Genomic DNA, 15,594 nt, shown 5'->3' on the forward strand with positions numbered 1-15,594 from the left:
TGATAAGGAGAAGGGACAGGATGATAGGATATCTGCTAAGACATGAGGGAATGACTTCCATGGTACTAGAGGGAGCTGTAGAGGGCAAAAGCTGTAGAGGAACACAGAGATTGGAATACGTCAAGCAAATAATTGAGAACGTAGGTTGCAAGTGTTACTCTGAGATGAAGAGGTTAGCACAGGAAAGGAATTCGTGGCGGACCGCATCAAACCAGTCAGTAGACTGACGACCAAAAAAAAAAAAAAAAAAGTGAGTAAACATGCATATGACGTTACAAGTGTGATTCTCGATTTATACGTGTAATGCCTTAATTGTTGAAAGGTCACGTTTGATTTGATTGCATCTATTGCTTTATTTCAGTATGCCAGGAAAAAGGAGTCGATTTGTGCGGAAGGTGGTGCAAAATTACGCGGTATGCCAGTTTGGTTGTGTGGCTTGAACGTACCTAACTACACACAGCTGTTTTACAGTAACAAAATCTAGCAGTGAGGCAGACGTGGTTTGGCTCATATCATCCTAAGTTTTTCTGTGCTAAGATGTCTTTCCAAGTCCACATCACCCTTGTAATTCATAACGCAGCTGATAGCCCTCCCACACAGCAAATTTAGCTTAACTTTCATTTCTTCTAAATACAAAGCATAGGTATTTTGATTTTTGATTTGTCTGAGAACTTGCCGCTGTCACTACTATTTACGTGAGAAGGCGACACCGCCATGTGTCAGCTTGGTTTCCACGAGTAATATTACGGCCCACGAATTTAGTTTTTCGTTCCGAGCTTCCCTTTTTCACACGCATCCTCCACTTGACTGCCATCTGGCGGTCGTAATCATTCGGCACGACTCGGCATGATTCGGAAGTTGCCTTCGAAGCATAGCGTACTAAGAATCGATGAATCGTTGGAACTTGGAATCGTCACGACTCGGAAACACGCAATCGTCCTTACGATTCTTTTGAACGACGATTGGTCCGTATCACGATTCGATTCCTACGATTCTTTATTTAGAGTCGTTCAAATGAACGACTCATTCACGAATCGCCACAACTCTAGTGAACAAATGAAGCTCGGAACGAACACACGAAGTTTGTGGGCCGTATTATTACTCGTGAAAACCAAGCTGACATTTGGCGGTGGCCGACGTGAACGAGCGTAAAGGCATTTCCCATTTACTATCCCTATATAGTGCACATCGCGGATTCGTATCGTCCTACGTTTTTCTGAGCTCTTTCCAATTCCACAGCACCTTACATTTTATAATAAAGCAACCGTCAGCCCTCACACACTGCAAATTTAGCTTAACTTTTGTGTCGTCGAAATACAAAGCATAGGTATTTTGCTTTTAATTTGTCTGAGAACTTGCTTCTGCCACTACTATTTATGTGAGCAGACGACATACTTCTACAGTGTAGGTTACAATCACATACAGCGACATTACTTCACTGCTAATTTGCTAATTCCGTTAGTTCCACCATGGCTGTCGCACTAGACCAATATTACAGAGCCTATACAGAGAGAATATAGGCTCTCTAACCATCACCTTTCTTGGCGGATCACCGTGTAATATCGTCTTTAAAATAAAGCTTTTTAATTAATAATTTAAAGTTCGAGTTTTCGAATATTATCGTGTTCAGATTCATATTCAATTTTAGTGAAGTAACGTCGCTGTATACGATTTTAATCCTACAGTTTAGAAGAATGTCGTCTTCTCACGTAAATAGTAGTGACAGCGGCGAGTTCTCAGACAAATTAAAAGCAAAATATCTATGCTTTGTATTTAGAAGAAATGAAAGTTAAGCTAAATTTGCTGTGTGGGAGGGCTATCAGCTGCTTTATGAATTACAAGGCTGATGTGGACTTGGAAAGACATCTTAGCACAGAAAAACTTAGGATGATATGAGCCAAACCACGTCTGCCTCACTGCTAGATTCCAGTTGCTGACCTGCTATTTTGTAGCTAAATGATAAGGGATCTATCTTTCTATGTATTCGCAGCACATTACATTTGTCTACATTGTGATTCAATTGCCATTCCCTGCACCATGCGTCAATTCGCTGCAGATCCTCCTGCATTTCAGTACAATTTTCCATTGTTACAACCTCTCGATACACCACAGCATCATCCGCAAAAAGCCTCAGTGAACTTCCAATGTCATCCACCAGGTCATTTATGTATATTGTGAACAGCAACGGTCCCATAACACTCCCCTGTGGCACACCTGAAATCACACTTACTTCGGAAGACTTCTCTCCACTGAGAATGAAATGCTGCGTTCTGTTATCTAGGAACTCTTCAATCCAGTCACACAATTGGTCTGATAGTCCATATGCTCTTGCTTTGTTCATTAAACGACTTTGGGGAACTGTGTCGAACGCCTTGCGGAAGTCAAGAAACACATCTACCTCGGAACCCGTGTCTATGGCCCTCTGAGTCTCGTGGACGAATAGCGCGTGTTGGGTTTCACACGACCGTCTTTTTCGAAACCCATGCTGATTCCTACAGAGTAGATTTCTAGTCTCCAGAAAAGTCATTATATTCGAACATAATACGTGTTCCAAAATTCTACAACTGATCGACGTTAGAGATACAGGTCTATGATTCTGCACATCTGTTCGACGTCCCTTCTTGAAAACGGGGATGACCTCCGCCCTTTTCCAATCCTTAAGAACGCTACGCTCTTCTAGAGACCTACGGTACACCGCTGCAAGAAGGGGGGCAAGTTCCTTCGCCTAGTCTGTGTAAAATAGATTTGGTATCCCATCAGGTCCAGCGGCCTTCCCTCTTTTGAGCGATTTTAATTGTTTCTCTATCCCTCTGTCGTCTATTTCGATATCTACCATTTTGTCATCTGTGCGACAATCCTTCCTCTGTGAAACAGCTTTGGAAAAAGACATTTAGTATTTCGGCCTTTAGTCTGTCATCCTCTGTTTCAGTACCATTTTGGTCACAGAGTGTCTGGACATTTTGTTTTGATCCACCTACCGCCTTTGCTTTACATTCCATTACGCTACCGACTGCGTCAGACGTTCAATGCTACCGGGGGCGGACGCGGGCAAGAAGAAGAGGCGGGGAGGTATGACATCCGTTGTGACATCAGTGAACAACTTCAATGGCACTAGAGGGAGCTGTAGAGGGTAAAAGATGCAGAGGAAGACAGATTCCGTAACATCCAGCAAATAACTGAGGGCGTGGGTGGCAAGTACTACCATGAGATGGGAACTGTAGTGTGGGGATTTCAATTTGTAGCAGGACTGTAGCCATGGAACTCCAAACAAACAAAAATGTAACTGCTCTCCAAGAAAATAAGATGTAGCGCGAAGGAGCTGGCCCTGTGGCCGAGCGGTTCTAGGCGCTTCAGTCTGGAACCGCGCAACCGCTACGGTAGCAGGTTCGAGTCCTACCTCGGGCATGGGTGTGTGTGATGCCCTTAGGTTAGTTAGCTTTAAGTAGTCCTAAGTTCTAGGGGACTGATGACCACAGAAGTTGAGTCCCATAGTGCTCACAGCCATTTGAACCATTTTGAAACAGAAGGCCGAAATTCTAAACCTAGCTTTCAAAAACTCGTTCACGGTAGAGGACTGCAGCACGAATTCCCCTTTCAATTATCGAACAAGCGCAAGGATGGCTGACGTAGTGTTTAGTTTATATGGGATTGTAAAACAGTTAAGATTCTTAGACGTCAGGAAGGCATCTGGCCCGGACGGTATCCCCGTAAGATAATGTGTTGACTATGCTACAAATACCCTCAGACTTCAAGAAGAATATAATAATTCCAGTCCCAAAGAAAGCAGGTGTTGACAGATGTGACAGATGTGAAAATTACCGAACTATCAGTTTAATAAGCCACGGCTGCAAAATACTAACACGAATTCTTTACAGACGAATGGGAAAACTGGTAGAAGCCGACCTCGGGGAAGATCAGTTTGGATTCCGTAGAAATACTGGAACACGTGAGACAATACTGACCCCACGACTTATCTTAGAAGAAAGATTAAGGAAAGGCAAACCTACGTTTCTAGCATTTGTAGACGTAGAGAAAGCTTTTGACAACGTTGACTGGAACACTCTCTTTCAAATTCTGAAGGTGGCAGGGTAAAATACAGGGAGCGAAAGGCTATTTACAATTTGTACAGAAACTTTGAGGTTCACCGATGATATTGTAATTGTGTCAGAGACAGCAAAGGACTTGGAAGAGCAGTTGAACGGAATGGACAGTGTCTTTAAAGGAGGATATAAGATGAACATCAACAAAAGCAAAACGAGCGTAATGGAATGTAGTCGAATTAAATCGGGTGATGTTGAGGGAATTAGATTAGGAAATGAGATACTTAAAGTAGTAAAGGTGTTTTGCTATTTTCGGAGCAAAATAACTGATGATGATCAAAGTAGAGAGGATATAAAATGTAGACTGGCAATGGCAAGGAAAGCGTTTCTGAAGAAGAGGAATTTGTTAACATCGAGTATAGATTTAAGTGTCAGGAAGTCATTTCTGAAAGTATTTGTATGGAGTGTAGCCATGTATGGAAGTGAAACATGGACGATAACTAGTTTGGACAAGAAGAGAATAGAAGCTTTCGAAATGTGGTGCTACAGAACAATGCTGAAGATTAGACGGGTAGATCACATAACTAAATGTGGAGGTATTCAACAGAATTGGGGAGAAGAGGAGTTTGTGGCACAATTTGACTAGAATAAGGGATCGGTTGGTAGGACATGTTCTGAGGCATCAAGGGATCACCAATTTAGTATTGGAGGGCAGAGTGGAGGGTAAAAATCGTAGGGGGAGACCAAGAGGTGAATACACTAAGCAGATTCAGAAGGATGTAGGTTGCAATAGGTACTGGGAGATGAAGAAGCCTGCATAGGATAGAGCAGCATGGAGAGATGCATCAAACCAGTCTCAGGACTGAAGATCACAACAACATATATAACTTTAGTTTAGCAAGGTGATCACTACAATTCTGTCTACTCCTGGTACACACACATCACACTATAAAGAAATGCAGGCTAGGTAGCACAAGCTGAGGAGTATTGCTGAACAGAAGTGCGAACCAACATTCAAATCCTGCTTGATATTTAGCTTGTGACTATGTCCCATTTTGAAGAACACCGGAGCTTCTGCACGTGATACGTTCGACTATCTATCTCTCTGTTGTAAGCATGAAAGTGCCACAACTCTAACATGGAGCTCAGTTCTCTTAGGTGGTCCGTACCAGTCTCCCACCGCCCCAAATGGGTGACTTCTGTGTCAGGTAGGCTGCCCTGACACTAGATTCACATTCTTAAGGAGTATGTTTCAAAAATGGTGGTCTGCCCATCCTAACGTGGAATTCGACCGATTACCCTAATTTCAGACGTGACTGCTGAGATTGTGCTATTGAAAGAATGCAGTTGGTTCCTTCGCCCATGCTCGTCCTATCCAAGCGAGTCATCTTCCTTTGACCGAGCGAGGTGGCGCTGTGGTTAGCACTCGAATTCGTGAGGACGACGATTCAATCCCGCGTCCGCCCATCCTGATTTAGGTTTTCCGTGATTTCCCTAAATCGCACCAGGCAACTAACAGGATGGTTCCTTTGAAAGGGCACGGCTGACTTCCTTCTCCGTTCTTCCCTAATCTGATGAGACCGATGACCTCGCAGTTTGGTCTCTTCCCCCAAACAACCCAACCCAACTCATCTTTCTTTGACCTTATCTACAACGGAGTTACTCTCATTTCGTTCTATTGAGATGTGTCCGTGATAGGTTCAAGGCACTGTGATAGCCGCCTTAGAATCATGTGCCCCAGTCTTCCCTCGTCCTACTAAGCTCTCTTTCTACAAATGTGGCATAAAACATTGCAAGTGATTCAACAATATCTCTAAATTCCCTCTAGCCTCTCTCTAGCCTCCAGGACCGGTCTCAGGGCGTCAGCCACGGAACTCCAGGGCTCCGGTGGGTCTCTGCTCAGACCGGGCAGCAAGATTTTATTATTGATGACTACAGACCGGATTATGTGCATTACAAAAACCTTAAAATATGCTTGCAAATATGCATGAAAAAGGCTTAAAAATTGATGAAAAGTGTCGAAATATGCAAGATCAAATAATAAAAAACATGGTAGTTACTGCGTGCATTATATCTCAAATTCGAACGTGTGTATATCAGTTACGGGGAAGAGCGCCGGCCACGCTAAAAGTCCGTACGTTTAAACGCTGATATTTTCTGAACACTTTCTGGTAGAGGTTAGGAACGGGGCCTTCCTGGAATTATTTTCTAAAAATTTGCAAAATAGGGACGCATACCGTTTTTCAATAATTGTTCTTTCTTTGCTATTGCTGTCGTAACAAGCGGATGCGATACGAGTGATTCGCAGCGAAACAATCGTTATGTATGGGACCAACTTAGAGATATATCGCACGCAGAGGGGCACGCTTTAAAGAAGGACATACAATCTTGAATTATGTTGAACAGCATTAACTTTTAATTAATACTATTGGACCAAATCATGATTTACAATTTATTTTACATTTTTCTACTATTGTAAACATAAACGACCAAATACTGTTCCAAATGTTCGGTAGTAAGATTGCGTCTTCCATCAACCAAAACATTTTTATAAGCAGAAAAGGACCGCTCTACATCAACTGGGGTAACTGGGCAGTATTTGAATTTGGGTGCTATGTTGGCACTTACTGTTTCTGGTAAAAGTTCACCCGTCGCATAAATAAAACTATCAATTTGGCACAAGGGTTCGAAGCCTCGATTATTGTTTAAAATGTTTTCAAACTTTTCATTAATGAGGAGCTCACTAGGTTAGTTTTATTCGTCAACCGAATAGATTCATTCAACGCCAAACCTTGAGTTTCAAGCATTTAATACTTGCAGATATATCGGAAAAATTATTTGCTAATCACAGCAATGCCTTTTTTAATACCAGAATCATTAAAATATTCCTTGCACTGGCAAAATGGCAAAGCCTCTGCACTATCGAAGTCGTCTAATATACCTTTAATGGCCTCGAAAAGTTCATTGCAAAACAACACAGCTTCGAGCTGCGTACCCAACGAGTTACCACTGGTTTGGGAGGTAAAGGCACATTCGGCAGTTTTTCTTCGTAGGTCTTGATGTGACCAGGAGCCTTTAGAAATACTTTCTTCGTGGATGAAATTAGTTTATTTACATTCACAAACGTGGAACGTTCTTCTTCAGCAAGACGATGTACTCCATGAATCAAATTAGGATAAATTCCTCGGAGGGTTTCCCCTGGTTTCCATAAAGGGAGAAGCATCCGAAATAAACACAAACAGCCTTTCATCTGCAGAAGATTCTGGAAATATTTTTGTAATTCCTCATTCACAAATCTGGCAATCGTAGAATGATTTACTTTCTCAAGTTCTTTGCAGGCCGGTAAATAGGAAGGAGGAGGCTCTTCTTTTAAAGCACCAACAATTAAATTTGCAAAGTAACGGCTACTGAAATCCAGATAATACTGTCCTTGAGTTCACTGCGTATTTCTTCAGGGCGCGCGCGCGCGCGTTTGTGTGTGTGTGTGTGTGTGTGTGTGTGTGTGTGTGTGTGTGTGTGTGGTGCTTCGGGTGTTAGTTTAATTTACATTAAGTAGTGTGTAAGCCTAGGGACTGAAGACCTCAGCAGTTTCGTCACATAGGAATTTACCACCACCACCAGAACATTTACGTAGACTGTCGGTATGTAATTTTTATGCAATGTTGATTCAGCTGTTTTATTTTGATTTAAGCAATATTTACGCAGGAAGCCTTTGAGGATAGGGTTTGTAAGGTTGTGACGAGGAATATTGCTTCCAGTGAACGTTTCACATACATCCATGTCAAACCGACTTTTCTGGTTACCTTGGGACAAATCCCCGCTACTGCGCCTTGCTGTTGTCAGACTTTGTCGTGGTTCAAACGGCTCTGAGCACTATGGGACTTAACATCCGAGGTCATCAGTCCCCTAGAACTTAGAACTACTTAAACCTAACTAACCTAAGGACATCACACACATCCATGACCGAGGCAGGATTCCAACCTGCGACCGTAGCGTTCGCGCGGTTCCAGACTGTAGCGCCTAGAACCGCTCGGCGAAGTAAGAGTGATTTCAGGTGTGCCGCAGGGGAGTGTCGTAGGATCGTTGCTGTTCACAATATACATAAATGACCTTGTGGATAACATCGGAAGTTCACTGAGGCTTTTTGCGGATGATGCTGTGGTACATCGAGAGGTTGTAACAATGGAAAACTGTACTGAAATGCAGGAGGATCTGCAGCGAATTGACGCATGGTGCAGGGAATGGCAATTGAATCTCAATGTAGACAAGTGTAATGTGTTGCGAATACATAGAAAGAAAGATCCCTTATCATTTAGCTACAAAATAGCAGGTCAGCAACTGGAAGCAGTTAATTCCATAAATAGGATTCATTGGAAGAATCCTAAGGAAATGCAATCCGAAAACAAAGGAAATAGGTTACAGTACACTTGTTCGCCCACTGCTTGAATACTGCTCACCAGTGTGGGATCCGTACCAGATAGGATTGATAGAAGAGATAGAGAAGATCCAACGGAGAGCAGCGCGCTTCGTTACAGGATCATTTAGTAATCGCGAAAGCGTTACGGAGATGATAGATAAACTCCAGTGGAAGACGCTGCAGGAGAGACGCTCAGTAGCTCGGTACGGGCTTTTGTTAAAGTTTCGAGAACATACCTTCACCGAGGAGTCAAGCAGTATATTGCTCCCTCCTACGTATATCTCGCGAAGAGACCATGAGGATAAAATCAGAGAGATTAGAGCCCACACAGAGGCATACCGACAATCCTTCTTTCCACGAGTAATACGAGACTGGAATAAAGGGAGAACCGATAGAAGTACTCAAGGTACCCTCCGCCACACACCGTCAGGTGGCTTGCGGAGTATGGATGTAGATGAAGAAGTAGAACATGCAAATGCACATAATCCGGTTTCTATTGATGACCATTGGAGGTAGCTGATGTTGCGCCACGTTTGCTTCTGTCACACTACTGATGTAGTGTCTTGTGAATGCGCCTGAGCAGGTTCAGGTGTCTTGACAATGGCCCTAGTTCTCTCGTCGTCTCCTGTTGTCCCTCAGCAGCAGATTCTACCATTTGTTGGCTACTGGATGAGGCCGGTGTTGAGTTTTGGCGTCTCTCCCATGAAATGTGGTAGGTACCACACTAGCAGCCCTAGGACCCTGTAACCTCTTGGGAAGGCCTTCCCGAAGGTTTCCCTGGTCTGTTGCTGATAGACATGGTCGATGTTGGTGCATTTGGCTAGAAAAACATAACACACCTTGTCTCATGGAGATGTGCACAGGCAGGTCGCAGGTACCACAGTAACAGACTCAGGGGCCTCCAATCCATATTAGAGCAACCCCAAAAACAATTGACCCTTGTTGTTTTAGGCCAGCTGGAGTGGCCGTGCGGTTCTAGGCTCTACAGTCTGGAGCCGAGCGACCTCTCCGGTCGCAGGTTCGAATCCTGCCTCGGGCATGGATGTGTGTGATGTCCTTAGGTTAGTTAGGTTTAATTAGTTCTATGTTCTAGGCGACTGATGACCTCAGAAGTTAAGTCGCATAGTGCTCAGAGCCATTTGAACTATTTGTTGTCTTTGTTTGTTTCGCGGCCGTTAGCCACTAGTCACTTGAATCAGCAGTTGTCTTGTGACAGCCAGAGCGAGAGCACCAGCAGCAGCGAGTAGTGTTTGTATAAAGCGTTTTTGTACTTATTTGCTGCGCTTAGCTTTTAAATAGTTTTTCTGGGAAAACCTAGCGTAGTTTTCGCGTCTCGTATTTCAGTGAGTGTTTCTTGATTATCAGAGTAGCTCATCAGAAGATTATCTTGGGAATTTGGCACCGTATAGGGTAGGGTAAACGTAGTCATGTGTAGGGACTGTGGTTGTTGTGAGCGGACGCAAGGAGAATTGGCCACTCTTCGGGGGCAGGTGGAGGCTTTGTCTGTTAGGCTCATCGAGCTCGAGGCGCAGGCGTCGGCTCGTAGTGGCGTTGGGGCAACTGTGGAGAGACCTATGCCTACTTCGGTGGCCTTGGAATCACATGGAGCCCCTGGTGTCGCTGCGTCTTCCGGCAGTGAGCATCTTACCGGTCAGCCATCACTCCAGGATGAATGGCGGACAGTGGTGGGCTCGCGCGTGCCTGGCCGAAAGGCGAAGGTGGGATCTGGCCGCGTGGCAGCTGCCTTACCCCTTTCCAACAGGTACGGGGTGCTTCCTAGTGGTGATGACATCGTTTCCGAGCCACCACAGGATGCCTCGCCTGTTGGGCCAGTGGCCGATTCTCCGGCAAGGTCCCGACAGTCACAGAGGGCGGGCCTATTAGTTATAGGGAGCTCCAATGTTAGGTGGGTTATGGAGCCCCTCAGGAAAATAGCGGGTAGGTCGGGGAAGAATGCCAGTGTGCACTCGGTGTGCTTGCCGGGGGGTCTCGTCCGTAATGTGGAGGAGGCCCTTCCGGCAGCTATTGAACGCACTGGGTGTGACCGGCTGCAGATAGTAGCACATGTCGGAACGAATGACGCCTGCCGCTTGGGTTCTGAGGCCATCCTTGGTTCCTTCAGGCGGCTGGCTGATTTGGTGAAGACAACCAGCATCGCACGCGGAGTGCAAGCTGAGCTTAATATCTGCAGCATAGTGCCCAGAGTCGATCGCGGTCCTCTGGTTTGGAGCCGTGTGGAGGGTCTAAACCAGAGGCTCAGACGACTCTGCGACTATAATGGTTGCAAATTCATCGACCTCCGTTATTGGGTGGAGAACTGTAGGGCCCCCCTAGACAGGTCAGGCGTGCACTACACACCGGAAGCAGCTACTAGGGTAGCAGAGTACGTGTGGCGTGCACACGGGGGTTTTTTAGGTTAGAGGGACCCCCTCTTGGGCGAAACGATAAAATACCTGACGGCTTACCAGAGAGGACATTATCATCGTTGATAAAAAACGTCCGTCCTCAGAGACCAAAAACAGGAAAAGTTAAAGTAATATTGGTAAACTTCAGGAGTATCCAGGGCAAGGTTCCTGAATTAGTATCTCTTATTGAAGGAAATAGTGCGCATATAGTATTAGGAACGGAAAGTTGGTTAAAACCGGAAGTGAACAGTAACGAAATCCTAGACACAGAATGGAATATATACCGCAAGGATAGGATAAACGCCAATGGTGGAGGAGTATTTATAGCAGTAAAGAATTCAATAATATCCAGTGAAGTTATTAGCGAATGCGAATGTGAAATAATCTGGGTTAAGCTAAGTATCAAAGGTGGGTCAGATATGATAGTCGGATGCTTCTATAGACCACCTGCATCAGCAACCGTAGTAGTTGAGCGCCTCAGAGAGAACCTGCAGAACGTCGTGAAGAAGTTTCGTGATCATACTATTGTAATAGGGGGAGACTTCAATCTACCAGGTATAGAATGGGACAGTCACACAATCAAAACTGGAGCCAGGGACAGAGACTCTTGTGAAAATATCCTGACTGCCTTGTCCGAGAATTACTTCGAGCAGATAGTTAGAGAACCAACTCGTGAAGCTAACGTTTTAGACCTCATAGCAACAAATAGACCGGAACTTTTCGACTCCGTGAATGTAGAAGAGGGTATCAGTGATCATAAGTCAGTGGTTGCATCAATGACTACAAGTGTAATAAGAAATGCCAAGAAAGGAAGGAAAATATATTTGCTTAACAAGAGTGATAGGGTACAAATCGCAGAATATCTGAGTGACCACCATCAAACGTTCATTTCTGAGGAAGAGGATGTGGAACAAAAATGGAAAAAATTCAGAAACATCGTCCAGTACGCCTTAGATAAGTTCGTACCGACTAAGGTCCAAAGCGAGGGGAAAGATCCACCGTGGTATAACAATCATGTACGAAAGGTACTACGGAAACAAAGAAAGCTTCATCATAGGTTTAAGAGTAGTCGAATCATAGCTGATAAGGAAAAGCTGAACGAAGCGAAAAAGAGCGTAAAGAGAGCAATGAGAGAAGCATTCAACGAATTCGAACATAAAACATTGGCAAACAATCTAAACAAGAACCCTAAAAAGTTTTGGTCATATGTAAAATCGGTAAGCGGATCTAAATCCCCTATTCAGTCACTCGTTGACCACGATGGCACCGAAACAGAGGACGACCGAAGAAAGGCAGAAATACTGAATTCAGTGTTCCGAAACTGTTTCACTGCGGAAAATCGTAACACGGTCCCTGACTTCAGCCGTCGCACGGACGCCAAAATGGAAAATATTGAAATAAACGATATCGGAATTGAAAAACAACTGCTATCACTTAGTAGCGGAAAAGCATCCGGACCAGACGAGATACCCTTAAGATTCTACAGTGATTATGCTAAAGAACTTGCCCCCTTTCTATCAGCAATTTATCGTAGATCGCTGGAAGAACGTAAAGTTCCTAGCGACTGGAAGAAAGCGCAGGTCGTTCCCATTTTCAAGAAGGGTCATAAATCAGATGCGAATAATTATAGGCCTATTTCGCTTACGTCAATCTGTTGTAGAATAATGGAACATGTTTTGTGTTCTCGTATTATGACGTTCTTAGATAATACAAATCTCCTTCATCATAACCAACATGGATTCCGCAAACAGAGATCATGTGAAACTCAGCTCGCCCTATTTGCCCAAGAAATTCACAGTGCCGTAGACACTGGCGAGCAGATTGATGCCGTATTCCTGGACTTCAGGAAGGCATTTGATACGGTTCCGCACTTACGTTTAGTGAAAAAAATACGAGCTTACGGAATATCGGACCAGGTTTGTGATTGGATTCAGGATTTCCTAGAAGGAAGAACACAACATGTCATTCTTAACGGTTCAAAATCTGCAGATGTAGAGGTAATTTCGGGAGTACCGCAAGGAAGCGTGATAGGACCTTTATTGTTTACAATATACATAAATGACTTAGTTGACAACATCGGTAGCTCCGTGAGGCTATTTGCAGATGACACGGTTGTCTACAAGAAAGTAGCAACATCAGAAGACTCGTACGTACTCCAGGAAGACTTGCAGAGGATTAATGCATGGTGCGACAGCTGGCAGCTTTCCCTAAACGTAGATAAATGTAATATAATGCGCATACATAGGGGCAGAAATCCATTCCAGTACGATGATGCCATAGGTGGTAAATCATTGGAAGCGGTAACGACCGTAAAATACTTAGGAGTTACTATCCGGAGCGATCTGAAGTGGAATGATCACATAAAACAAATAGTGGGAAAAGCAGGCGCCAGGTTGAGATTCATAGGAAGAATTCTAAGAAAATGTGACTCATCGACGAAAGAAGTAGCTTACAAAACGCTTGTTCGTCCGATTCTTGAGTATTGCTCATCAGTATGGGACCCTTACCAGGTTGGATTAATAGAAGAGATAGACATGATCCAGCGAAAAGCAGCGCGATTCGTCATGGGGACATTTAGTCAGCGCGAGAGCGTTACAGAGATGCTGAACAAGCTCCAGTGGCGGACACTTCAAGAAAGGCGTTACGCAATACGGAGAGGTTTATTATCGAAATTACGAGAGAGCACATTCCGGGAAGAGATGGGCAACATATTACTACCGCCCACATATATCTCGCGTAATGATCACAACGAAAAGATCCGAGAAATTAGAGCAAATACGGAGACTTACAAGCAGTCGTTCTTCCCACGCACAATTCGTGAATGGAACAGGGAAGGGGGGATCAGATAGTGGTACAATAAGTACCCTCCGCCACACACCGTAAGGTGGCTCGCGGAGTATAGATGTAGATGTAGATGTAGATGTAGCTACTGGACATAGCTGATGTTATCTAGCTACTCTTGTATTATTGACTTTGAGCTGGAGTTGTACCTCGACAGGTCGCAGACCTCTGAGCACTCCAAACAGTAGGTTCTCTGTTGTTCGCGCAGCAGGGCGGCCTCACACTACTGACCTTGCTTCCTGGTGATGCGCCTCGGCAGTTCCCAGGTGCCTCGGTAGCAGCCCCAGGGCCCTCGTGGACCCCTGGGGACCCCCGGCAGCAGGTGCCCCCTGTCGTTGGCTATGGGTCGCGGCTGATGCTGATCTCTGCCGAAGGCGGCTCGCTTTGAAGGCCACCGCTCGGGGACCTCCCAATTGCGGAGGCGGCGCGGGTTGTACGCACCCTCGAACTGCAACAATGGAGAAACAATAGTGTGTTGATAATAACATGTCTTGTAATGGAAAAAAACACACACCTGAAGAGACAACAAGTATTAATTTCGAACTTCTTGGCAGATTAAAACTGTGTGCCGGACCGAGACTCGAACTCGAGACCTTTGCCTTTCGGGGGCAAGTGCTCTACCAACTGAGCTACCCAAGCACGACTCAGGCTCCGTCCTCACAGCTTTACTTCTGCCAGTATCTCGTCTCCTACCCTCCAAACTGCAAGGTTCGCAGGAGAGCTTCTGTAAAGTTTCGACAGTAGGAGACGAGATACTGGCAGAAGTAAAGCTGTGAGGACGGAGCCTGAGTCGTGCTTGGGTAGCTCAGTTGGTAGAGCACTTGCCCGCGAAAGGCAAAAGGTCCCGAATTCGAGTCTCGGGCCGGCACACAGTTTTAATTTGCCAGGAAGTTTCATATCAGCGCACACTCCGCTGCAGAGTGAAAATCTCATTCAGTATTAATTTCATTTGCAGTGGCTAGTTTCAAGAATAGTGTGAATTTTGGTTCAGAAGTTGAAAGTATCATTGAGGCATGTGCATGGATAGGCAGAGACGCTCATTGTACGTTGCCTGGTGGACCACTCCACAGCTGGAGTTCGCCCTTGAGCTGGCACCAACAAAACTGTTCGCCTGTGGGATGGGAGCCGACTTCTTGCTCCTACAGAACACCCATTTCCTCCAAAAAATGAGTCCAAGAATCAGAACCCTCTACTGAGCTTGGTTTGTCTCAGTTTGGATAGGGACATACCTAATACTCATCTGGGTTTGGAGCGCTGTAGTGAGGGAGGCAACAGCCAAAAGATTTATGGAAGAATGTGGGCTTGGCAGCGGAAACAAGAGACGAGAAGATTAATTTGTGTTCTCCAGTAAATTTCAGCACATACGAGCGAATACACTGTTAAAAAATCACAGCAGAAGGTGGTATACTTGGAAAAGGCCCAGACATGTGAGCAGTTTCCAGCTGCACTACGTCATGGTCAGACAAAAATTCCAAAATTAAGTCTTGTATTGTAAGTTGTACCCAGGATACAGATTCGGCTCACCATTTAGTAATGGTGAAGAGTGGACTGAAGTTTAACAGAATCGTCTGCCTCGGAAGAAGACTGCAAACGGCTTACGGCATATCTGCGAGTTGTCCGACTACTGTATGTAAAATTGAACGACGCTACGAAGAGAAATTGAGCCCACACAGAAATATACTTGCAGGCCGTACTGTGGTTAGTGTAGCTGTCAAAACTGTTCGCCACACCCAGGCCTACAGACACCCGATAAGATTTTTTTTGTATTTTGTACTGCGTGAACCGTTAATTTAAACTGTGTTTTAATAATCATTCTTGAACTTTGAAGAAACTGGTTCACCCTGTTATTTCATCCTAGTCATACACCTGTATAGGGTTCCTTCCTGGTGTT

The 15,594-nt window shown here is 44.7% G+C and overlaps 1 protein-coding gene across 1 annotated transcript in view; it reads right to left on the reverse strand.

Moving 5' to 3' along the window:
* The window catches only part of LOC126106746 (putative protein TPRXL), a gene marked incomplete at its 3' end in the record, with an annotated part of 154,690 nt that overhangs the window by 101,801 nt on the left and 37,295 nt on the right, over nucleotides 1-15,594 (reverse strand). The window contains exon 2 of the mRNA XM_049913120.1: nucleotides 13,935-14,151. Within this exon, the coding sequence (XP_049769077.1) occupies nucleotides 13,935-14,151 (217 nt within the window). The remainder of the gene's footprint in view (nucleotides 1-13,934; nucleotides 14,152-15,594) is intronic.

This window comes from Schistocerca cancellata, chromosome 10 (assembly GCF_023864275.1).
Source record: "Schistocerca cancellata isolate TAMUIC-IGC-003103 chromosome 10, iqSchCanc2.1, whole genome shotgun sequence".
Lineage (NCBI taxonomy): Eukaryota > Metazoa > Arthropoda > Insecta > Orthoptera > Acrididae > Schistocerca > Schistocerca cancellata.